Source organism: Mandrillus leucophaeus, unplaced genomic scaffold (assembly GCF_000951045.1).
Source record: "Mandrillus leucophaeus isolate KB7577 unplaced genomic scaffold, Mleu.le_1.0 Scaffold360, whole genome shotgun sequence".
In the NCBI taxonomy this organism is placed as follows: domain Eukaryota; kingdom Metazoa; phylum Chordata; class Mammalia; order Primates; family Cercopithecidae; genus Mandrillus; species Mandrillus leucophaeus.
Window position 1 is genome coordinate 2575361 of NW_012103810.1, and position 26995 is coordinate 2602355.

General features: G+C 38.3%; 1 protein-coding gene across 1 annotated transcript in view; it reads left to right on the top strand.

Annotated features, from left to right (window-relative positions):
• Window positions 1-26995, top strand: part of RSF1 (remodeling and spacing factor 1) — a 161725-nt gene that overhangs the window by 88930 nt on the left and 45800 nt on the right. The window contains exon 5 of the mRNA XM_011989727.1: window positions 8243-8397. Within this exon, the coding sequence (XP_011845117.1) occupies window positions 8243-8397 (155 nt within the window). The remainder of the gene's footprint in view (window positions 1-8242; window positions 8398-26995) is intronic.

The following is a 26995-nucleotide window of genomic DNA, read 5'->3' on the forward strand; positions in this document are numbered from 1 at the left end:
CTGCACTCTAGCCTGGGCAACAGAGTGAGACCCTGTGTCTCAAAAAAAAAAAAAAAAAAGATAAGCAAAGATTTGTAAACATAACAAGGTGGTCGTGTTTAGTTATTAATGATTAGAGAATTTTAGCAAATAAAGACCTTAGACCAGATTCGATCACAAGCTTCTTCAGGATCTTAGTGGGACTACAGAAGTACTTTTATATCGAGTATACTAAGGAAGACAAAGTTATATGCAGACTGTTGGGCAGTTACTTCATAAAGAATATATACATATGGCCAGTATTCATATGAAAAAGTGCTTAGCATCATTATTCATTGTAGAATTTCCAATTAAAACCACAATGAGGTATTATCTTACTTCTATTAGAATTAGTAAAACGAAAATGGCTTACAGCACCAAATGTTAGCAAGGATATGCACCAACTGAAACTCTTAACACCTTGTTGTATGTGTAAAATGATACAACCACTTTGGGAAACAGTTTTGTGGTTTCTTCAAATGTTAACAAACTGTTATCCTATAACCTATAAATTTCATTTCTGGGTATTTATATTAGAGAAATGAAAGCATGTTTACAAAAAGCCTTGTATAAGAATGTTCATAGCATCTTTATTCTTAACATTACTCATACAATGAATTATTACTGAGCAATAAAAAGGGGTGATCTATGAAACTGTATAGATTTGTCTCAAAATTCCTTGTATGTGAAAGAAGCACATACTGTTTGATTCCATTTGTGATAAGTTCTAGAATTAATAAAGCTAATAATCTGTTGTGTTAGTCCATTTTCATGCTGCTGATAAAGACATACCCAAGACTGGGCAATTTGCAAAAGAAAGAGGTTTAATTGGACTTACAGTTCCATGTGACTGGGCAGGCCTCAGAATTATGGCAGAAGGCAAGAAGGAGCAAGTCATGCCTTTCATTGATAGCAGGAGGCAAAGAAAGAGAGAGCTTGTGCAGGGAACTCCTGTTTTTAAAACCATCAGATCTCGTGAGACTCATTCACTCACAGGAAATGAACCTGCCCCCCTTAATTCAATCACCTTCCACTGGATTCCTCCCACAACACGTGGGAATTGTGGCAGTTACAATTTAAGATGAGATTTGGGTGGGGACACAGCCAAACCATATTTTTCTGCCCCTGGCCCCTCCTAAATCTCATGTTCTCATAGTTTAAAACCAGTCATGCCTTCCTAACAGTTCCCCAAAGTATTGACTCATTTCAGCATTAACTCAGAAGTCCACATCCAGCATCTCATCTGAGACAAGGCAAGTCCCTTCTTCCTGTGAGACTGTAAAATCAAAAGCAAGTTAGTGCTTCCTGGATACATACAGTGGGAGTACAGGCATTGGGTAAACACAGCCATTCCAAATGGAAGAAATTGGCCAAAACAAAGGGGCTACAGGCCCCATGCAATTCTGAAATCCAGCAGGGCAATCGAATCTTAAAACTCCAAAATGATCTCTTTTGACTGTCTTACATCCAGGTCATGCTGATGCAAGTGGTGGGTTGCCATGGTCTTGGGCAGCTGCGCCCCTGTACAGCCTCCCTCCTGGCTGTTTTCATGGGCTGGCATTGAGTATCTCTGGCTTTTCCAGGCACACGGTGCAAGCTGTCAGTGGATCTGCCCTTCTGGGGTCTAGAGGGCAGTGGTCCTCTTCTCACAGCTTCACTAGGTGGTGCCCCAGTAGGGACTCTGTGTGGGGGCTCTGACCCCACATTTCCCTTCCACACTGCCCTAGCAGAGGTTCTCCATGAAGGCCCCACCCCTGCAGGAAACTTCTGCCTGGGCATCTAGGCATTTCCATACATCTTCTGAAATCTAGGCAGAGGTTCCCAAACTCCAATTCTTCTGTGCATTCACAGGTTCAACACCACATGGAAGCTGCCAAGGCTTGGGACTTGCACCCTCTGAAGCCACGGCCTGAGCTCTACATTGGCCCCTTTCAGCCATGACTGGAGTGGCTGAGATGCAGGGCACCAAGTTCCTAGGCTGCACGCAGCACGTGGACCCTGGGCCTGACCCACGAAACCATGCTTTCCTCCTAGGCCTCCAGGCCTGTGATAGGAGGGGCTGCCGTGAAGACCTCTGACATGCCTGGAGACATTTTCTCCATTGTCTTGGGGATAACATTTGGCTCCTTGTTTCTTATGCAGATTTCTGCAGCCAGCTTGAATTTCTCCTCAGAAAATGGGATTTCTTTTCTATCACCTTGCCAGGCTGCAAATTTTCCAAACTTTCATGCTCTGCTTCCCTTATAAAACTGAATGCCTTTAATAGCACCCAGGTCACCTCTTGAATGCTTTGCTGCTTAGAAATTTCTTCCTCCGGATACCCTAAATCATCTCCTTCATGTTCAAAGTTCCACAGATCTCTAGGGCAGGGGAAAATGCCAGCAGTCTCTGCTAAAACATAATAAAAGTCACCCTTACACCAGTTTGGGAACAAGTTCCTCATCTCCATCTGAGACTACCTCAGCCTGCACCTTATTGTTCATATTGCTGTCAGCATTTTTGTCAAAGCCATTCAACAAGTCTCTAGGAAGTTCCAAACTTTCCCACATTTTCATATCTTCTTCTGAGCCCTCCAACTGTTCCAACCTCTGCCTTTTACCCACTTTTTAAGCTGCTTCCACATTTTTGGGTACCTTTTCAGCAACGCCCCACTCCCGGTACCAGTTTACTGTATTAGTCCTTTTTCATGCTGCTGATAAAGACAAGACTGGACGGTTTACAAAATAAAGAGGTTTAATTGGACTCATAGTTCCACGTGGCTGGGGAGGCATCAAAATCATGGCAGAAGGCAAGGAGGAGCAAGTCATGTCTTACATCAATGACGGCAGGCAAAGAAAGAGCTTGTGCAGGAAACTCCCATTTTTAAAACCATCAGATCTCATGAGACTCATTCACTATCACAAGAACAGAACAGGAAAGACACACCCCATAATTCAGTCACCTCCCACTGGGTTCCTCCCACAACACGTGGGAATTGTGGGAGTTACAATTCAAGATGAGATTTGGGTAGGGACACAGCCAAACCATATCATCTATGATTATCATAATCAAGACTGATTTCTTCTTGCTTTGGTGGGGAAAAGGAATTCAGTAGGAAAGGACAGGAGGGAATTTTTGTGGGAATAGTGATACTCCTTATGTTGATTGTGGTCTAGATTACACAATGTATGCATTTGTCAGAACTGATGAACTTAGTGCTTAAAATATGTTTATTTTACAGTATGTGAATTATACCTCATTAAAAATATTTTCAAAACTGATAATGGTTTGATAGTCATTTTCAAAAAGCTGAATTTGAAATAGTATATACAGTTTTCATGTACCCATAATTACAAACTGTATGAATGCATTTCTAAACCATATATATATAACCTGCTAGTATTGCACAGTGATTAAGATGGGCTCTAAAGTCAGACTATTCGAAATTCAGTCTTGCTAAATTGTACTAACTTACCTTAGGCAAATTACCATTCCTCTCTATGTGTCCTCAGTTTCCTCAGTCATAAAATGAGAATAATTTAATACCTATTTAATTGGGTTATATTGGAATTATATGAACTAATTAATATAAAACTCTTGGAATAATTAATACTTGGAACACAGTACTCATTCACTAATGTTAACATCTTAGATGAACAGTACTGCTATTGATATTACTAATTAATGCTTCTCTTCAGTTTTCTTGGCCTCCATAATTTTTTTTTATTTTTTATTTTTTTGCCTACTGAATAATTTGGAATTTATACCAAAAAGTTGGCATGTTGTTGCTCAATTCTGGAATCATATATTTTAAATATTTACAAAAGACTTGCTATATTTATACTGTGCTATGCTCTGTAGATGTGAAGATCTGGTCCGATTTCTTAAGGAGTTCTTGTTATGGAAGAAAGGTACAGGGAAATTTTAAATAATACAGTCACAAAGTCTGTGATGGAGATTATCAAGGGTGCTGTGGAAGAACCAGATACTTGGCTCATACTTGCTATAAGATAATACCTATGCTTGACTTTTTTTTTGCCAGCGGGGGGCGGGTGGTCAGGAGGGTCTGTTTCTTTTTGTTATTTATTTATTTATTTTTCTTCATTGCTTCTGAAATGTTTAGCACCTACCACTAATTCAAACTCTGAACAACTCCTAGGCTGGGAGAAATCATATTTCACAATAATAATGGTTAGGATGATGTGTTCCATTTCATTGAAGTCTAGATTAACTTAAGGTACATACAGGAAACAGTTTAAAATCTGGTTAAGTCAAAGTCAGTAACCAGTCTGCCCAAAACTAAACTTTGAACCTTTCTACCCTAATATGAGCATCTCATCTCAGTTAATGGCAGCTACATTCTTTCACTGGCTCAACCCTATGGAATATGTCAATAGAATTTCTTTGGGAATGAAAAAGATAAGCAGAGATGTAAATATAACCAAGTGGTAGTGTTTGGTTATTAATGATGAGAGAATTTTAATAAATGGAGACTTTATACCAGATTCCATCAGGTGCTTCTTCAGGAACAGAGTGGGACTACAGAGAGTGCTTTTATACCAAGTGTAAACCCCAAGGCCCAAAACCTTGGAGCACATCTGTAACTTTGCTTTTTCTCTCCCTCCACATCTACCCTAACAGCAAATCCAATCAGCTCTTCATGCGTAATTGTATCTAGAATTTGATCAGTTCTCCTTCATAGCTACATTCTTGTCCAAGCCACCATCTCTTTTTTGTAAAATGTATATAATTGAGTAGTTTTTAGTTTTAGTTTTAGTTTTTTACAAGTTATGCAACTGGTACCACTATCTAACACCAGGATATTTTTCTCACCCTAAAAAGAAAACCCAGTACCCGTTAGCAGTTATTCTTCAGTCTCCCTTTTCCTAGCCCTTAGCGACCACCAATCTTTCTGTGTCTATAATTTGACTATTCTCAACATTTTATAAACATAGAATTATATGATACGTGACTTTTTGTGTGCAGCCACTTTCTTTCTTTCTCTTTTTTTTCTTTTTTTTGAGACGGAGTTTCGTTCTTGTTGCCCAAGCTGGAGCACAATGGCATGATCTCAGCTCACCACAACCTCCGTCTCCCAGGTTCAAGGGATTCTCCTGCCTCAGCCTCCCAAGTAGCTAGGATTACAGGCATGTGCCACCACACCCGGAAAATTTTGTATTTTCAGTAGAGATGGGGTTTCTCCATGTTGGTCAGGCTGGTCTCGAACTCCTGACCTCAGGTGATCCACCTGCCTTGCCCTCCCAAAGTGCTGGGAACCACCACTAGCCATGTGTGACCACTTTCAAGTAGAATAATCTTTACAAGGTTTATCCGTGTAATATAAATCAGAACTTTATTCCTTTTTATGGCTGAATAGTATTTCCATATGTAGATATACTAGATTTTGTTTATTCTATTCTTGTCTTTGAGAGAGTAATTGGAATTAGCCATGGGGAACACATTCCAGGCAAAGAGAGCAGAAGTGTAATCAGTCACCTGATATCCTAAGAAAGCCTGGTATTTTGGAGGGATATGTCTGATTTAACATGCCTGAGAGAAGAAATGGTATGGAGAACAGAGAACAAGTGAGGGAGGGGTAGCAAAACAACTGGATTGTTGTTAGGGTCCTTAGTCTAAAAGATTCTGTAGATAGTGTTAAGAAATTTGGATGTGATTGGCCGGGCGCAGTGGCTTACTCCTGTAATCCCAGCACTTTGGGAGGCTGAGGCAGGTGGATCACGAGATCAGGAGATGGAGACCATCCTGGCTAACACACTGAAACCCCGTCTCTACTAAAAATACAAAAAACTAGCCGGGCGTGGTGGCGGGCGCCTGTAGTCCCAGCTACTCGGAGGCTGAGGCGGGAGAATGGCGTGAACCCGGGAGGTGGAGCTTGCAGTGAGCCGAGGTCGCGCCACTGCACTCCAGCCTGGGCGACAAAACGAGACTCTGTCTCAAAAAAAAAAAAAAAAAGGAAAAAAAGAAATTTGGTTGTGATTTGAAGGAATTCATAAAAATTTCCTCTAACTCAGATTTAGGATTTTTTTCATTATTCAAAATAGGCAAAACCCAAAGATGGGTAATTTTCTGTTTTCATATAATAACCACTACCTTAGGCTTGTGTTTAAACACATTAAACAGATTAAAAGCCTTTTAGGGAGTTGTTCTTTAATAAATTTTACTGCTAAATTCCCTTTTTGCTTAAAGTAGTGGAAGTAGGCCGGGTGCAGTGACTCACGTCTGTAATCCCAACAGTTTGGGAGGCTGAGGCAGGCAGATCACCTGAGATTAGGAGTTGGAGACTAGCCTGACCAACATGGTGAAACCCCATCTCTACTAAACATACAAAAATAATTAGCCAGGCCTGGTGATGGGTGCCTGTAATCCCAGCTACTCGGGAGACTGAGGCAGGAAAATCGCTTGAACCCTGGAGGAGGAGGTTGCAGTGAGCCAAGATCCTGCCGTTGCACTCCAGCCTGGGTGACAAGAGTGAAACTCCATCTCAAAAAAAAAAAGTAGTGGAAGTAATTGAAATAGATTTTCCTAGCAATATTAGCTCTTTTACGTTTTGAAGCTTTTTAAAATTGGTATGTTGTATAACTTCAGTATACTCTTCAGTTCCCACCATGACTTTGAGAAATAACAAATAGATTGAGCCATTTGTTGTATATGGAATCCTCTTTTTCTTTTTCTTTTAACATGGAATTCTGAATGGAATATGAGAAGTAATAAAGCATAGATGCTTAAGTTAGAAGAAGGTTGTAATGAAATTAGGGGACTGGATCTTTGCCAAAAATAAAGTCTCTGAGTCTTAATTTTCCTTTCTGTAAAATGGAGGCAAGACCAGACAAGACAAAACATCTAGTCTTACCTTTTGATATTAGATAATTAAAATTCTAGACTGTGTATTATATATGCTCATATAATATGTATGAACATGTATGTTTCATTCTCATGCATAATAAATTGTTGTCATTTTAATTTCTGATTTTTATCCGTGGCAATTTTACTGCTTTCTTCAGAAGACCAATTTAGTAATACTCAAGAGAATCCATTCTTTTATAAATAAGAAAGCTGAGGCCTAATGAGGATATATGACTTGTCCAGGGGCTCTTTGGAATGCAGAGTTCCTACTCTAAAGCAGTAGAATCTAGCTGGCATGGAATTGGAAAGGGAGAGGAGGGTAGGAGGCATATGTGTGACATGACAGATAAGAAAAAGAGTCATTTCATCTTAACAGTTTTCACTTTGAATTAGAGGTATTTACATCACACATTGAGAACACAAATGGGAGGATCTTGTTGCTAATTAATAACCTAGTGGCACATCTAGAACTAAGTTTCCCAACTCTTAGTCCAGAATCGCTCTTTATCTTCAGTGTTATGCACTGCTTGTCTGAGCAAGAAAAATATCCAAGTAAGTTTTCTCAGTTGTAAGTGGCATTTAAATTAACCATACCACACCTTTGTTTTTGCCAGTAAAAATATAGGATTTTATTTGCCAGATATAGGGATGTACAACTGTAGTCCTAGCTACTTGGGAGGCTGAGGTAGAGGGTCTTAAGCCCAGGAATTTGAGGTTACCTTGAGCCAAGATCAGGTCACTGAACTCCAGCCTTTTTTTTTTTTAAAGTAGAATTTATACGTTAGACTCTTATTTATTTGGAATTTTCTGGTATTGTTGAATCAGTTATAAACCATTATTAACAAAATAAAATCAGCTACCAAAATTTTTTATGTTTTTAAATTGTGTTACTGGAACTGATGTTTTGCTGTAATTATTCAGAAAGTTCTGGTTCTTAATTATGTAGCAATATCAAATGCTGTTGTCTCTGAAGGTAGAAAAGAATTATTTCCAAATGAATCAAGAACAAAACAAAAAATGCTTTTGCAATCAAGTTTTACATTGATTTCATCTCCTTAGAGATTACATACTACCTTTAAAGTTATTAAACATTGATTTTTGTTTAATTTTGTTCCACTTTTCTTTTCAACCAAAGAGATATTCATTGTCATTCCAAACAGTAGAGAGGAAAATCTAATATTCCTCTCTGAAGAACAGTATATTTTAATGTGTTTTTCTTAGTGCTTTTAAAATTCAGGATTAATTAGGGCTAGCTGTACCTGTGTTTTTGATGTTCTTAATGTATTTTTCTTTTTTATTTTAATTTCTATCGGTATTATTCAAAAAGTTCTCTAGAGCAGGAAAAAGATTTTTATGCTGTCTTATTTTTTTCCTTGTTTAGAAATCGAAACGAGTTGGCTGAGACTCTTGCACTCCTGAAAGCACAAATTGATCCTGTACTATTGAAAAACTCTAGCCAACAAGACAACTCTTCTCGGGAAAGTCCCAGCTTAGAGGATGAGGAGACTAAAAAAGAGGAAGAAACACCTAAACAAGGTTTTTTTTGTGTGTTTTGTTTTGCTTTGTTTTGTAATCTCTTCCATATTCTTCCACTCCTCTTCCCAACTATGTAATTCTGAATTTCTATCTCAATTTGAATTGGGAACCTTCTTATAAAAAGAGGTTGATTTTTCCTTAATTTAAAGAAAATGAGGTCAAAAACATCAAATATGTTGCTCTTTTATATAGAACATTTAAAGATATCTTAGTAAAAAATGGTCAAATCATCAAAACATAGTATTTTTTACTAAGGAATGTGAAGACATTTAATGAACTTTTTTATTGTGGCAAAATATAACATAAAATTTACCATTTTAACCATTTTTAACCATACAGTTCTGTGGCATTAAGTACATTCATATTGTTGTGATGCACTCATCACCACCATCCATCTCCAGAACTTTTTTGATCTTTCTCAGTTAAAACTCTGTATGTTTTAAACATTAAACTGCATTTTTCCTTCCCCTTAGCCCCTAGCATCTCTCATTCTGCTATCTGTCTCTTATGAATTTGATCATTCATATCTGAGAAATCATATAATGCTTGCACTTTTGTGCAAGGCTTATTTCATATAGCATAGTGTCTTCAAAGTTCATCCATGTTACAGGGGTCCCCAACCCCCGGGCCAAGGACTGTTACCAGTCTGTAACCTGTTAGGAACTGGGCTGCACAGCAGGAGGTGAGCAGGGATGAGTGAGCATTACCACCTGAGTGAGCATTACTGCCCAAGCTCCACCTCCTGTCAGATCAATGGCAGTATTAAATTCTCATGGGAGCACAAACCCTATTGTGAACCACTTATGCGAGGGATCTAGGTTGCACACTCCTCATGAGAATCTAATGCCTGATGATCTGAGATGGAACAGTTTCATCCCAAAACCATCCCCCCAGCCCACCTCCTGTAGAAAAATTGTCTTCCACGAAACAGGTCCCTGGTGCCAAAAGGTTGGGAACCACTGTTGTAGTGTGTGTCAGAATTTTCTTCCTTTAATAATAATAAATTATTGAATAATTGTCCATTGTATGTATATACCACATTTTGTTTATCAATTCATCCATCAGTGGGCACTTGAATTGCTTCCACTTTTTGGACATTGTGAATAATGCTGCCATGAACTGGGTGTACACATATCTCTTGAGTCCCTGCTTTCCCTTCTTTTAATCCAGAAGTGGAATTGCTGGATCATATGTGGTAATTCTGTGTTTAATTTTTTGAGGAAACACATACTGTTTTCCACAGCAGTTGCATCATTTTACATTCCTTCCAGTAATATCCAGGGACTCTACTTGCTTCCCATCCTCACCAACACTTGTTTCTGTTTTTTTTTTATAGCAACATCTCATTGTAATTATTAGTTCCTATTGACAAGTGATGTTAAGCATCTATCTTTTCAAGTATTTATTGACCATTTGTATATCTTCTTTGGAAAAATGTTAATTCAAGTTCTTTGTCCGTTTTTTTGGGGGGTTGTTAATTTTTTTTATGCTTTGAAAACTCTTTAAGTCTGTGATAATTGTAATTGTTAAACCTGATTTCGATTGAGTTTTCTAATTTGCTTAACTAGGCAGATCAAATTCTAACCATTCTAGGAAGACAGAGCCAAGTCCTGAGCTCTCCAAAAGGAAAGAAGCCAACTGAAATTTTGACCAACATCTTAATGTTTGTTATCGATAACCTTTTAATGACAAGGGAAGGAATTTGCTTTCCTTACCATGTTTTCTTTGCTTTTAGTTTGCCTCTACTAGTTTTGATTAGAACCTAAAAATAATGTGTTATTCCTTTATTTGCTGCTCTTAGGAAACCATTTATAGAAAGCATTCTATATCTACAAGCATTGCTTGTAAACAAAGAATTATGCCTTTCCGTGTAGTATATAATAATGTTCCTATATATTAAGCATTTTTTAGCTGAAATGTTGATTACCGTCCTTCGTTGCTTATGTGGTTTTATTTCAAATGTCTGTGGTGGTTTTATTTCTAAGCCCAATTTCTGCTTTGAAGAATTCTTTTTCATATGTTAAAATTAAACTTACAGACTACTTTAGGAAAGTTTTTTTTTTTTTTCCTTTGAGACAGGATCTCTCTCTGTCGCCCAGGCTGAAGTACAGTGGTGCAGTCATTGCTCACTACAGCTTAGAACTCTTGGGCTCAAGTGATCCCGGCCCCTCAGCCTCTCCTGAGTAGCTAAGACTACAGGCGTGTGCCATCAGGCCCGGCTAGTTTTCATTTTTTATTTTTTGTAGAGATGGGGTCTTGCTCTGTTGCCCAGGCTGGTCTTGACTTGACCTCAAGCGACCCTCCTGCCTTGGCTTCCCAAAGTGCTGGGATTACGGGAATGAGTCATTGTGGCCAGCCATGCATAATAATTTTAAAGTAGTGTAAAACTCCTATTGAATTTCTATTCTTTTTTTAGTAGTACTTTCCAGGGATTAGTTCTAGGTTTAAACTTAATATTATTTGTTCATTTTGGTCATTCATTCACATATTTTCTTATTCCCGTACACAATTAAAATCAAAGCCAGAGAAAATGTGAATTGGAAACCACGGTCAGAATAATAGAAATTTAAGAGGCAATTATTTCTAATACAAGACCTCAAAATTGACACTGATCTTGAACGGAGACTGATTATGTAGTTTAAAGTAGAAAGAAAAACAGAAATACTGTTTTTCTAGTTAAGCTCTTCCTAATAGTTAATGCTGAAGTATATTTGTGGGGCCTTATAGTACATAATGGGGGATTTCAACAATAACAGCTAACATTTATTGGGCACATCCTGTTTTCTTTGCAGTCTACCAAATGCTGCATATGGATTTTCATTTAATCCTCATAGCAACTCTTTGAGGTAACTACTATTATTATTTTAATTTTACAGATGAGGAAATTGGAACATTTATAATGTTGCCTCAGGTCATATACATAATAAAGTATCAGAGTCTACATTTGAAGCCTGATCCTTCTATAGCCTGTGCTCTTAAAGTGGTCTAGAGTAGTACTTCTCAAACTTTAATATGCGTGGTGTTCACCTCAGGAGTTTTTTAAAATACAGAATCTGGTGAAGTAGGTCTTGGCTGTCTGCTGATTGGCTGTTTTAACAAGGACCTATGTAATGCTGATACTGCTGGTTAGAGGACCACATTTTGAGTAATAAGGTCATCTCCTAACTTCTGAAACAAATACACCAAAGGCTGTTATACACCTGTTTCTGAAAACATTTTTCAATGAATGCTGATGTTATACCTCTCAATACAACTAAGAGAAAATGGTCTGTGAGGGATGGCATCTCTTGAAAAAGTAGAAGAGGAGGAGCAGGACATTTTGTTCTCTTTGTTTTTCTGTCTTCTATTTTATTTTAGAGACAGTCTCACCCTGTCACCTGGGCTGGAGTGCAGTAGTGCAATCAATAGTACGCGGCAATCTGGAACTCCTGGGGTCAAGTGATCCTCCTGCCTCAGCCTCACACGTGGCCGGGACTACGGGTGTGCGCCACCATGCCTGGCTAATGTTTTTTAATTTTTAATTTTGTAAAGACGTGGTCTCACTTTGTTGCCCAGGCTGGTCTCGAACTCCTGACTTCAAGCAATCCTCTTGCCTCAGCCCTCCAAATTTCGGGATTACAGATGTGAGCAACTGCGCAGAGCCTACCTTCTCTTTTAAATAAGGCTTTTCTGCTTCTCTTTCTCTAACAACAAAATGTTTCTTATTAATGCGTTCATTCATTCATTCAGTGAATACTTACTGTGTACCTTCTCTGTGTTAAGCATGATTTTAGGCATATAGTTTAATAAAGAAAGACTAAAATCCTTGCTTTTATAAAGCTTACACTATAGTAGATAAAATAGTAACACATAAACCATTTACTATGTGCCAATACTGTTCTAAATGCTTTGCCTGTATTGTCAGATCATTTTCACAACAAACCCTGTTTAGTAGTATAATATTATTACTTCCCTTTTTTCAGATGAGGGAAATTAGATAAAGAGTTATTTCAGTAATAGCTTGTTAATGGCAGACCTGATATTCAAAACTAGGCAGTCTGTCTCCAGAGTCCCTGTGCCCTTTTAATGCTGCACTTACATACAATTTCAGCCCCCAAAACCCTGCCTCTCAGCCTTGTCCTCTCAGATGTAGTTCTTGTAGTCTATTCCATGGCAAGACCAAAGAAATATGATTCTGTTCTGTCATTTTTATTCCTTTCGTATGTAAACAAACATTACCCTTGGACTGTGTTGGGGGATCACGGCCAAGTGGGAAGGAGTAGGTCAAAAGCTGGAAACAGTCCTGGGGAATGTCTAACATAGAGTGTTGAAGCAAAGTGTGACGAAAGTTAAAAATTAAGCATGGTTGGATATTTGCAAATTGGGCAGCAAGAAATAATAAATAGGCACTGGAGAGGGAATAAACAACCACTCTTATTCTGGTAGCTAAAATAGATTTTTCTTTAGTCGTTAGTTAAATTGCCATGCCTTGTATCTTAACTCAGTAAGATAAGTTTTTAAATTTTTGTATAGGTGCTAAGGAGAAACGTATTAACTGTAAATGTGGGCAAAAAAATGAAAAATGGCAGCAAGTGGCCTGGAAAATGGTGGCATCAACTAAATAATTAAGTTGACTTTGTTTCAAAGATAATTAGAATTGCCTTCTGAAAGTCTAAATTTGCTAGACTAACATTCAGAATCTCAGTGTGGTCTCTCTCTCTTTCTAGCAATAGCTCCTGCTTTTTCTTATCAGTACTGGTTCCAGATCATTTAGATGCTTTTGTTTTCTCCGTATGTCTTGGGCGTTCCCTTCTGTGTCTGCGTGCTGTTTCTCTCCCTCAGATGTTGTCTCCCCAACTCCCATGAAAGTCTGGTTATACTTCAAGGACCATCTGAAACTTTATTTATACTATTTGTATCCCACTTATATTAGGGCTAGTCATGGCATCTGACTTGAAGCTCTCAGATACTTTTTGAGTTGTTATTCTCAGACTATGGTAGATTTCCAAGTAAGTGTTTGGTGTCATTTACACCCTTTTATGGGAGTTTAAGATCTAGTGTCTTAATTTAGGTGAAAAACTACCTGGAAGGTATTGTGCATATAAAACACCATGGAATTTAATATATAGTTTCTCTCTACATTGGACACTGTATTCTAATTTAGAAGGGACCAAAAAGTTAAAAAGAAACTTTACCGGGGAAAAACAAAGTTGAGGGAAGCTCAACTAACATTTAGTTTTTAATTCTACTAATTGAAAGAAGATTGTCCTTTTGTTAATTTTTGTAGTCATGCACTTCTGCCTACAGGTGATCAGATAAGATACCATTTGAGAATTATAAAGAATAGAACTTACAGATTGGCAGCTCACAGACCTCATTTGGCCCAAAAACGTGTTTATTTTGGTTTCCGCAGTGCTGCTTTGTTTTTAAAAAGCTAAGATAAAATTCACCATTTTAGTGATTTTAGTATATTCACAGCATTGTGCAACCATAACCACTAATTCTAGAACATTTCTAGCACCCCACGAAGAAACTCTACCCACTTAGAAGTTACTTGCCATTTCTCCCTACCCTCATCCCCTGTAAACCATTAATCTACTTTTTCTTTATGGATTTGCCTCTTTGTAGCATTCCATAAAAATAGAATCATACAGCATGTGGCCGTGTGTGTCTGACATTTCCATTTAGCGTAATGTTTTTAACATTACACTACCATAATGTTAAAAATATATGCTAAATGTTACAACATACATGTTGTAGCATGTATCAATACTTCATTCCTTTTTATGGATGAATAGTATTTATTTGTATGGATATACCACCTATTATTTATCTGTTCACTTGATGGACATTTGGATTTTTCCACTTTTTGGTATAAATAACGCAGTGGTGAATGTTAATGTACAAATTTTTGAGGGAACATATGTTTTCGTATGACTGATCTTTTAAATGAAGTTGCTGTCAACATCTAAAATTGAAAATTAGAAAAGTTGTCAACTTTGGATCATCATTTTTGTATGTCAAAAATACTGTGTAGCTGAGTAATGGTTGTTTCTATTTACGTGAGATTTACATTCCATTTTGCCATGCTCCTTTCTTGTGCCCTCTGAAATCAGGCTTAGTCTCACGTGCTTAGACTTATATATTTTTTTCTTACAGTGTAGTTAACATGAAAATAAGATACTTACTGTGTTCATGTCTTTATCAATTTTAGAAAAACAAAGACCAAGAATTATTTCAGAAAAAGGAGAATTGCTAATTGTTGAAGTAAAATATGTCAGTATATTTGGTTTTTTGTATTTATTTATTTTTAGAGTCAAGGTCTTGCTCTTATTGCCCAGGCTGGAATCTAGTGCCACAATCACAACTCACTGTAACCTCCATTTCCTGGGCTCAAGGGATCCTCCTGCCTCAGATTCCTGACTAGCTGGGTCTACAGGCACGTGCTACCATGCCTGGCTACTTTATAAATTTTTTGTAGAGACAGGGTGTCACTATATTGCCCTGTCTGGTCTCAGACTCCTGGCCTCAGCAATCCTCCCTGTGATCTCCCAGCATGTTAAGATTATAGGCGTGAGTCACTGCACCCAGCCCAGTATAGTTATAGTAGGTAGATTAACTTACTGATGATTTTCCTTTGATCATTATTAATGTGATGTCAGATATAAAGCTTAAATTCTATGTGGCAAAATAATATAACTTAATGTAGTCTATTAGTCTGTTCAGGCTATCCATAACAAAATACCACAGACTGAATGGCTTAAAACAATAGAAATTTATTTTCTCGGTTCTGGAGTTAAAAGTAGCAAATTTGATTTCTGATGAGGGCTTTTTCCTGGCTTGCAAATGACTCTTTTCTCTGTGTGTGTGGAGAAAAAGCTATCTGTTGTGTGTTCCTCTGATCTTATAAGAGCACCATTCCTGGCCGGGTATGGTGGCTTACGCCTGTAATCCCAGCACTTTGGGAGGCCGAGGTGAGCGGATCATGAGGTCAAGAGATCGAGACCATCCTGGCTAACATGGTGAAACCCCGTCTCTACTAAAAATACAAAAAATTAGCCGGATGTGGTGGTGGGCGCCTGTAGTCCCAGCTACTCAGGAGGCTGAGGCAGGAGAATGGCATGAACCTGGGAAGCGGAGCTGCAGGTTCCCACTGCAGCCTGGGCGACAGAGGGAGTCTCCGTCTCAAAAAAAGAAAAAAAAAAAAGGCACCATTTCTGTAATGCTAAAGATCCCCCCGCCTTATGAGAATTCATTTACTCATAATTACCTCACCAAAGGCTCTGTTTCTAAATACAGTCACATTGGGGATTAGGGCTTCAATATATGAATTTGTGAGGGACACAATTCAGTCTGTAGCATGTAATATTATGAAACTATCCATTGTAAAAACTGTGATGGTTAATATAAGATACCTGAGGAAGAAATTGGGAGGGGGAGGACTGATATGTTTAAGGAGATTTATTTTTGAATGCTATGATGTGCAGCTATATATTCTTAAGATAAAAATATTATGTCTATCAAAACTTTTTTTTTCTTTTTTTTTTTTTGAGACGAAGTTTTACTCATGTTGCCCAGGCTGGAGCACAATGGCGCAATCTTGGCTCACCACAACCTCCACCTCTTGGGTTCAAGCGATTCTCCTGCCTCAGCCTCCTGAGTAGCTGGGATTACAGGCATGCACCACCAGGCTCAGCTAATTTTGTATTTTTAGTGGAGATGGGGTTTCTCCATGTTGGTCAGACTGGTCTTGAACTCCCGACCTCAGGTGATCTGCCTGCCTTAGCCTCCTAAAATGCTGGAATTACAGGTGTGAGCCACCATGCCCAGCCAAAACTTTCTTTTAATTTTGAGTTTGAGTGCAGCAAAAAACATTTGTATCAAACTGGAATGAGCATTTGCATATGTAAGTACAATTGGCAATACTCTTGTTCATAGTGAATAGATTACTAGTAACAAATGAGACAAGATAGTAAATCATTTTTTATATTTTCTATTGTACCTGATGAAAGCACAGATGTTTATGATGTTACTCATAATGATTTCTTTGTAACTTTGATGAGAAGTTTAATAGGATTGGAGGTAAAAGAACTCACTTCCCTGTATCGTTATCTAGGGACTTTTTTGTATTAAAAAAATTAAAAGTGGAACATGGCATTGTCATGGTAAACTTGTGAATTGGATAAGCTCCCATACATGAGTCAATGTGTTGATTAATAAATGAGCTACACAACACAGTATTTTTCCATACATTGCAGTTTTATATCTTTAGTGCCCGTCGGGATCCTTCTTAGGTTTAAGTATTCAGATTCGCAAAACTACTATAGACAACACTTGGCATCAGTATACTGAGATTGATGTAGGACAGGGATCATAGCTTGCCAGCAGGAGCAACATCTAGCCTTAGGAATAGTCTTTGCAACAATTCTTACGGCCATCCAGAAGCTGTTTTCTCCCAGGTAACAACTGGAGAAACAAGTAGCTGGGATTTACATTGAGCGGGTCCAGGAACCACTCTATCTCAAAAGCCTCATGTTCCATGGAAGCTGATATCTCTTATATCAACTCTATGGACCAAAGTTCCAGGATTCTCGCTGCATTCAGGAGGTCCCAAGGGTGACACCTTTGTCCTGTATTTATATATATTTTTTATTCTAGATTGCAAGATTTAATTTTTTGGGGGGGAGGGGTCCATGCTGGAGTACAGTGGTGCGATCTTGGCTCACTGCAACCCCCACCTCCTGGGCTCAAGTGATCCTCCAACCTCAGACCCCCAAGTAGCTGGGCCTACAGGCACAAGCAACCATGCCTAGCTCATTGTTGCCTTTTCTGTAGAGATAGGGTTTCACTATGTTGTCCAGGCTGGTCTCGAACTCCTGAGCTCAAGTGATCCACCCGCCTTGGCCTCACAAAGTGCCAGGATTACAGGCATGAGCCACTGTGCCTGGCTGGGTTTAAATTTTTTAATTGACAAAGAAAAGTTGTATATATTTATGATGGAATATCAAAAACTAAGTCCATTTTGTGAACTGTCTAAAACTAATGACCATATGCGTTGACTCACAGACTTATCTTTTTTTGTGGTGAGAGCACTTAAAGTCTCCTGTCCTAGCAATTTTGAAGTGTACAGTACATTGTTGTAACTGTAGTCACCATGTCGTACAGTAGATCTCTTGAACTTATTCATCCTAACTGAAAGTTTGTATCTTTGACCAGCATCTCCCCACACCTTCAGTCCCTCATAACCACTATTCTGCTATGCTTCTGTGAGTTCAACTCTAAGATTCCACATGTAAGTGAGATCATAGGGTATTTCTTTCTATACCTGACTTATTTCACTTAGCATAATCTCTTCCAGGTTTATCTATGTTGTCACAAATAACAGGATTTCTTTCTTTGTTAATGTTGAATAATATTCCATCGTGTATATAGATCATATTTTCCTTATCCTTTCATCTGTTGATGGACACTTAGGTTGATTCCATATCTTGGCTATTGTGATTAATGCTGGAGGGAACATGGGAGTGCAGATATCTCGTTAACAAACTGGTTTCATTTTCTTTGGATATATACCCCGTAGTGGGATTACTGAATCCTATAGTACTTATATTTTTAGTTTTTTGAGGAACCTTCATACTGTTTTCTATATGGCTATACTAATTTACATTCTCACCAACAGTGTACAGGGATTGTCTTTTTTTTTTCTTTCCTCATTTTTGCCTACACCTGTTGTGTTGTCTTTGATAATAACCACCCTAACAGGCGTTAGGTGATATCTCTTTGTGGTTTTGGTTTACATTTTCCTGATGAGTAGTAAGATTGAACATTGTTTGATATTTGTGGGCAATTTCTAGAAACTTATGGATGGGGATCCAAAAGTTTCTGTACTGAATGTATAATAATGCACTAACCAAGCATGGTGTTGCACGCCTTTGGTCCCAGCTACTGGGGAGGCTGATGCAGGCTTGAGTCCAGCACACTGAGGCTGCAGTGAGCCATGCTCACACCGGCATACTCCAGCCTGTGCGACAGAGTGAAACCCTGTCTCAAAAAAGGGAAAAAAAAGTACTATTTTTATTATCATATAAAACATTGTTTTGGCAGGGTGTCCGTTCACGCCTGTAATCCCAGCACTTTGGGAGGCCGAGGTGAGAGGATCACTTGAAGTCAGGAGTTCAAGACCAGCTTGGCCAACATTGTGAAACCCCATCTCTACTAAAATTACAAAAATTAGCTGGGTGTGGTGGCATGCGCCTGTAATCCCAGCTACTCGGGAAGCCAAGGCAGGAGAATCGCTTGAACCCAGGAGGCGGAGGTTGCAGTGAGCCGAGATTGCGCCACTGCACTCCAGCCTGGGTGACAGAGTGCGACTCCCTCTCAAAAAAATTAATAAAATAAAACATTGTTTTACTTTAAACAAGTATAGGGAGACTAATAAATACAGATGTTATTGTTACAACATTATGATATCTAAAAGAGTTTCCTTTTATAGGAATAAAAGAAAAGATACTCTTTATTATCACCATCTGTCTTTTACATCATGTTTGAGTTAAGTAGAAAAAATGACAAGAAATACACTGATGTTTGCATTTCTTTCTCTTGTTTTTTTGCCATGAACAATAGGACACAGACCATAGTGCTGCTGCTTTTTTTTTAAGAACTTAATTAATGTTTTTAACTCCTCTATCATTCCCAATAATTGAAGAACTTTTTTAAAGAGATAAGGTCTTGCTCAATTGCCCAGGATAGAATACAGTGTCATGAGTATAAATCACTGTAACCTTGAACTCCTGGGCTCAAGCAATCCTCCTACCTGAGCTTTCCGAGTAACTGGGACTACAGGCGTGTGCCACCATGTCCAGCTAATTTAAAAAAAAAAAAATTGTTTTTGTAGAGATGAGATCTTGCTATGTTGCCCAGTCTTAGGCTCTTGGCATCAAGATCCTCCCACCTCAACCTTCTAAAGCAGTGTGATTACAGGAGTAAGTCTTTTTTTTTTTTTTTTAAGACAATGTTTATGCTCTGTCTCCAGGCTAGAGTTGAGTGGCTCAAACATGGCTCACTGCAGCTTTCGCCTCTTGGGCTCAATCAGTCCTCCTACCCCAGCTTCTTGAGTAGCTGGGACTACAGGCATGCGCCACTATGCCTAGCTAATTTTTGTATTTTCTCTAGAGTCAAGGTTTCACCATGTTGCCCAGGCTGGTCTCAAACTCTTGTGCTCAAGCGATCTGCCTGTGTCAGCCTCCCAAAGTGTTGGGATTACAGGTGTGAGTCACCACGCCTGGCCTATAGTGCTTCTTATATGAAAGATTTTTCCTTATTGGAGAAGGAGAGGGGGAGGAAGGGAGGAAGGAAGGAAATCTTTCATGATTGGAGGAACTGTTGAAGTTGGTTTTCTCTGATTGAGTTTGTTATGGTTTGAATTAGAAGGGGAAAATTTATCATTCATGAATTTTGGAAAGTAATAGTGGTGTGAATTTTAAGTCTCTACAAATTCCCCCATAAAAGGAACATATTGGTGGTAATAACAAATCATATAAACAAAATCTACAGCAAAGGTCTTAAAGATTCTCAGGTACTATGGGCCTCATGAATTCTCAATCCTCACCACCCAAAGCCTTTCCAGGATTAAGCTCCACGCTGACGTGAAACTGCTGGGCATAGGCTCCAAATTAAGTAGGACAGGGACAACAGGACAAACAAAAAGAAGGTTCAAATAAAATTATGGGAGAGGAATAGAGTTAGGTGATCTCATAAAGTACATTGCTTTAATTTTGAGTATTTCACAAAAATAATGGGAGCTCTAAAGTTATGAAATTGGAAAAACTATCATAAAAATGACTTTTTTCTAAAAGTTTAGGGAATCTTCTTGTACGTAAAACCAGACAACTAAAAGGGAGCAAGTTCAAATCTCCTGGGATTATAAGAACAAAAGAGAACAAGAGAACAAGAAGCAGAATAACATCCCTACAGACAATGAAAGCTTCTCAGAAAGACATGCCCATCAAACATGAAAACTATAATAAGTGGTAGGACTCAGAAGAGTTAAATTTTAAAAAGACTAAGATAAACATCTGAGTCAACAAACATAAGAATTAATGCCTTTACAAAATAGAAAAATAGAAACCAGGGTATTTGTAAAAAACAAAAAGGAACATAGGATATAAGGATTTGAGAGAAAATGCTATACTGAAAATAGCCAAAGAAGATCCAAGAGATATGTGTCGACAAAATAGAAAAAGTGGAGGAACAGATAAATAACTAAAGACTATGTTGGAAAACACTTTCCTGAAGTAGATGGAAACTCAATGCAGACCAATCAACATCAAGACATTTTCTAGTAAAATTAAAGGGCTTTGAAGAAAGAAATACTTTGGGTATCCAGACAAAAAGACCAAATGACTTTCAAGGGAAGGAAAATCAGACTGCCTTATGACATCAGTGCTTTATGCCAGAAGAAAATGCCATAATGTATTTGAGAGACTCTCAGCAGGGAGAAAATGTCAACCAGGGACTTTATGTCCAGCCAATGTGACTTTCAGATAGACTGCAGATAAGCTGTTACCAAAATCTATAATCTCTTTTCCCATGAGTGTTTTGTATAGGAATCTTGTCGTGAATAAGCTTTAGGTAGCCAAAATGACTAACAAAACATCAGTAGTAGGTGATAAAAAAATAAATAAAAGTTTAATCACATGTATGAGTTAGTATACCTGCATATATGTGTTTATGAGAGGAATCTAAGAGCAGTGACACCTCAGTAACAATGAACATAGCCTCCAGATTTTGATTTCAAAATGTCATTCTCCTGTAAGAGGAACCAGAGCTCCTTAGAGAAGAGATTGATCCCAAGAACAAGCAGGGAAAACACAAGATGAGCCTGGAATGTCTGGTAATGCTGGAAAATAAGGATGTGCTCAAAAAGGGATTTGGGCATATCATTAGGACATAGGTGCCAAGTGAAAGGAGTTTGCCAATATTGAAAGCAGTAAGAGTTTTAGTAACAAAATATATAAAGATAGATGGATTTTAATCCATAGAATAGTATCTATGAGTTCAGACTTATGTAAGTACAATTTGAATAATAAATAAAAGTGAAGGGTCATCTTTTCTCTGCAAGTAAACATCTGTTAAAACATGTAGATGTAATGAGGGAAGTAGAAAATCACCATTAAGAAAATGCCACAGTAATAATTGTTGCAAGCAAGATCCCTGATATATACTAAAATTAGTGGGTGAAAGTTTGTTTAGAAGCAGGACATTAGCATAATTTCAAAGTATCTCCCCCAAGATATTTAACTGTTACAAAGGTGAAAATGGTAATTTTACAGTGAAATAACCCCAGTTGACATCACCTTAACCAAATAGTTAACCTCACCAGTAAGATGTTGTATTAGTCTGTTCTCCTGCTGCTAATTAAGATACACCTGAGACTGGGTAATTTATAAAGGAAAGAAGTTTAATGGACTCACAGTTCTGCATGGCTGGGGAGACCTCATAATCAGGGTGGAAGGCAAAGGAGAAGCAAAGGCATGTCTTGGCAGGAGGCAAGAGAGCTTGTGCAGGAGAAACTCCCGTTTGTAAAACCATCACATCTCTTGAGACTTATTCACTACACGAGAACAGTATAGGGGAACCACCCCCATGATTCAGTTATCTCCACCTGGCCCTGCGCTAGGCACATGGGGATTATTACAATTCAAGGTGAGATTTGGGTGGGGACACAGCCAAACCATATCAGGTATATTGACATCATGTAACTCTTCATACAAAGCATAATGTAACTGTTGTGGAATTATTGTCAAAAAATTCCACATTAGATTGTATAACCTCAATCTAATCTAGAGAAAACACCAAACAAGCCCAAATTAAGAGGTATTCTACAGAATAACTGTGTTGGGGTCAGAAGAGACAAAAAAATGAGGAATGGAGGAGACTAAGGGTTGGAGGAGACCAAGGAAAAAGAATACACTGAGACATGGATCCTGGAATAAAAAGGGACATTGAAAGAAAACTGGTGAAATTTGAATAAAATATGTTTAATAGTATTTTACCAATGTTAATTTTCTGTTTTGGTAATTGTACTCTAGTTATGTAAGTTCTTAACATTAGGAAAAGTAGGGTGAGAGTGCACTTGAAGTTTTTTTTCTTTTTCTTTTTTTGTTTTGTTTTGTTTGAGGACTTTTGCTCTTCTTGCCTGGGCTGGAGTGCAATGGCTTGATCTGGGATCGCTGCAACCTCCACCTGCTGGGTACAAGCAATTCTCCTGCCTCAGCCTCCTGGGTAGCTGGGATTACAGGCACCTGCAACCACGCCCGGCTAATTTTTTTGTATTTTTAGTATAGACAGGGTTTCACCTTGTTGGCCAGGCTGGTCTCAAACTCCTGACCTTGTGATCTGCTCGCCCCGGCCTCCCAAAGTGCTGGGATTACAGATGTGAGCCACTGCACCCAGCCACCTACTGTATCATCTGTGTCCTTGAAAACCACGATTTTCAGTGTGGGGGAAAAGCAAATAATATGTAAGCTAGAAAAGGTTAAGAAAACACAAACTATCAGAATGAACTCATGAGTTTTGTTTTGCCTTTTTTTTTTTAGTTAAAAGTGTGTGTGTGTGTGTGTGTGTGTGTGTGTGTCCTAACCCTGTTTACTAAAAAGGCTTAGAAACATTGGTCAACCCAGTACCTGTGAGCATCCTCAATGCCCAGATTGTGGTCTTGAAATACAACTTCCCAGTAAACTAAACCAATTTAAAAATCGGAAGAATGGTTGATTTCAGTTCTGCAACATGATAAGCTCAGAATCATCTTGTCACTCCAGGTAGTAAGGAAGTTATCAAAGTCATGTTAAAATTACTCAAGATAAAGAGTCAAACACTTATCCTTCCTTTTGTATATGAACTTTACCACTGTGTAACAAGATAGTAAATGAGTAAAGCACTTTTGTTTTTATAAAAGTATTCCAGCTAGTCACAGATGAATGAATGATTGAATGGGAATGTCATCATTTTGAAATCGCTAATAAGTTAAAAGATTTTATATTGAGCATCAACATCTGCTAATAAAAAGAGAAATAACCGGCCGGGCGCGGTGGCTCAAGCCTGTAATCCCAGCACTTTGGGAGGCCGAGACGGGCGGATCATGAGGTCAGGAGATCGAGACCATCCTGGTTAACACGGTGAAACCCCGTCTCTACTAAAAAATACAAGAAAAAACCTAGCCGGGCGAGGTGGCAGGCGCCTGTAGTCCCAGCTACTCGGGAGGCTGAGGCAGGAGAATGGCGTAAACCCGGCAGGCGGAGCTTGCAGTGAGCTGAGATCTGGCCATTGCACTCCAGCCTGGGTGACAGAGCGAGACTCCGCCTCAAAAAAAAAAAAAAAAAAAAAAAAGAGAAATAACCAGATATCATATGCCTGTTAATAAAGAACTCCCCTGGCCGGGCGCGGTGGCTCAAGCCTGTAATCCCTGCACTTTGGGAGGCCGAGACGGGCGGATCACGAGGTCAGGAGATCGAGACTATCCTGGCTAACACGGTGAAACCCCTCTCTACTAAAAAATACAAAAAAGTAGCCGGGTGAGGTGGCGGGCGCTTGTAGTCCCAGCTACTCGGGAGGCTGAGGCAGGAGAATGGGGTAAACCCGGGAGGCGGAGCTTGCAGTGAGCTGATATCCGGCCACTGTACCCCAGCCTGGGTGACAGAGCAAGATTCCGTCTCAAAAAAAAAAAAAAAAAAAAACTCCCCAACACCAGATAAGTAGTTTTGTCACAGAAATTGAACCTGAATCTGTTGAAGTGATGATTCACAGGATAAACAAAGAATAGAGGAACATGGGAATGTAGTCTGCAGTATCTAGAAACTGTAGGACAGTGGATTTAGTGTCTTGAACAAATAAATTGCAAGAAAAATAAGGGATAGAGGGGATAACATTAATGTATCCTTAAAGAGAAAATAAACTTGTAAAACTAAACTATCAACAAAATAAGGAATAAGTTTAAGAGATATGTACTATGTGATGATTGGTTAATAACACTGTATGCCTAAAATTGACAATTAGATTTTAAGTGTTTTCACTACAAAAAAAAATTATATTGTGAGGTAATACGTATGTTAACTAGCTTGATCTAGCCATTCTACACTGTATTTATATTTCAAAACATCATTTTGTCTGCCATATATACAAGTTTTACTTGTCAACAAATTTTAATTTAAAAAAGTCAGAATAATAGTTATTTTTGGTAAAGAAGAGAATTATTATTGGAAAAGGCATGTATAGCTCTCTTGGGGTAGCTGCTAAATTTCTTTTTCATTTTTGCTTTCTACTGTATTAAGCTATGCATTTATTTTGTGTGATTTTCTTTGCTATACTTAATCATTTAAAAATTCTTGATACCTTTGTCAAGTAAGTACCATGAAATTTTAAAGTAAGTTATAAAAGAATTGTCACTGGTCAGGTGCAGTGGCTCATGCCTGTAATCCCAGCACTTTGGGATTAGCTTGGCATGATGACACTGGCTTATAGTTTCAGTTACTCAGGAGGCCTAGGCAAGAGGGTCGCTTGAGCTCAGAAGTTTGAGGTTATAGTGAGGTATGATCATACCAGTGCACTCCAGCCTGGGTGACACAGCAAGACATTGTCTCTAAAAATAAAAAAAAATTTTAAAAAAGAATTGGCACAAATTCAGATCCCTTTATCATACGCAAAATGGTGCAGGCAGCTTGCATAAAATTTTCCATTATGTGCATCTTGATAGTATCAAATGATAATTTCAGTATTTGAACCCATTTTGGAAACTGTTAAGTCTGTTGACATTTTCAAAATGGTGAAAGTTTCTTTGGCAAACAAAACTTCAATTGCAGAAATATACTCTTAGACAAAGGTAATATTTCATCTGTCATATTTCACTCATTTCAGTCAACAAATATTTATTGAGTATATGCAATTTACTCAATGCACTATCTTCAGTATTGCGAATGTAGCCGTGAAAAAAAATCAGTCAAATTTTTCCCATCATGGAGGTTACATGTCATAATTATCAAACAATAAACAAGATTAGTAAATAAAATATACAGTATAGATGGTGATAAGGAGGTATGGAGGGAAAATAATTTGGGGAAGAAAGTGGGACATAATTTTAGACTGAGTTGCTAGAAAATGACTCATCGAAGAGCTGGTACTTAAGTAGAGTCCCTAAAGGATCTGAGAGAGCAAGCCATGCAAATACCAGAGAAAAAGGACTTTTATGCTGACAAAAACAGGCAGGACCCTGAGGTGGAGCAAGCCTACTTACTTACTATGTTAGAGCAAAGATTGACTGACCAGGGTTTATCTTCCAAATCTGGCCTGCCACCTGTTTTATTAATTAAATTTTATTTATTCATTTAATATTTGATTGTCAGTGACTCCTTTTTCACAACAATGGTAGACTTGAGTAGTTGTGACAGACTCCATGGCTTGGGAAGCTAATAATATTTACTCTGACCCTTTATGGAAAGTTTGCTGATCTGTTTCATAGAAAAAGCAAGATTATCAATATAGCTGAAGCAGAATGAGTGGGGACTATTTGTAATAGGGGAAAAAAGAGGTTGGGCAGGTAAGGCTCTGGAAGAGCGGGGAGAGGGACATACCTGTTGTACTGGGCCTTGTGGTTTATTGAGAATTTTGGTTTTCAATATGAATGGCCATGAAGAGCTTTTATAATTAGTTATCTTGCAATAATCCTTTAACTATTCTTGTTTCTGTCATCATTCACTTTAATCTGTTGTCAATACTACAGCTAGTGAGAGCTCATTAAAACAAGTGAGATGATGAAACTTTGATTAAAACTCTTTCTGAGTAGGCTAGAGGATATGAAATGCAAAACATTAATGGAAGGATTGGCCTTAACTTAAAATAGACATCACTGGCTTTTTTTGATTTGGGGGATTTTTTGAGGACAGAGTTTCACTTTGTTGTCCAGACTGGAGTGCACTGGCATGGTCATGGCTCACTGCAGGCTCAGCCTCCCTGGGCTCAGGTGATCCTCCCACCTCAGCCTCTAGTATAACTGGAACTACATGAAACTACAGGTGTGTGCCACCATGCTTGGCTAATTTTTCACCATGCCTGGCTAATTATTTTTGGTCGAGACAGGTTTTGTTATGTCGCCCAGGCTAGTCTCAAACTCTTGGGCTCAAACAATCTGCCCACCTTGGCCTACCAAAGTGCTGGGATTACAGGCGTGAGCCAACATGCCTGGCCCAAGGTACCTTTTCTGAAGTGCAGATCTGATCCTGTCACTCCACTCCCTGCATTAAACACACTGGGTTTCTTATTTATCTAATTAAAAAGATACTACATGTTCACTATAGAAAACTTGGGAAAGTGTAAAGCAAAAAATAAAAATTAGTTGTTATCCTATTATCAAGATGCAACAATACTGTTGACATTGTGTTCTGTTTCTTTCTAGTCATTATTCTAGGCGTGGTTACAGATTTATTGGTTTATTTATGTGAATTAGGATTACATGAAAAATGCAGTTTTATTTTCTACTTTTTGCATTTAACATACTACCATGATAGTTTCCCTGTCTTTGAAAATTTCTTTAATGAGGTTTCCAAGTGTAAAGCAAGCATTCAGTAAA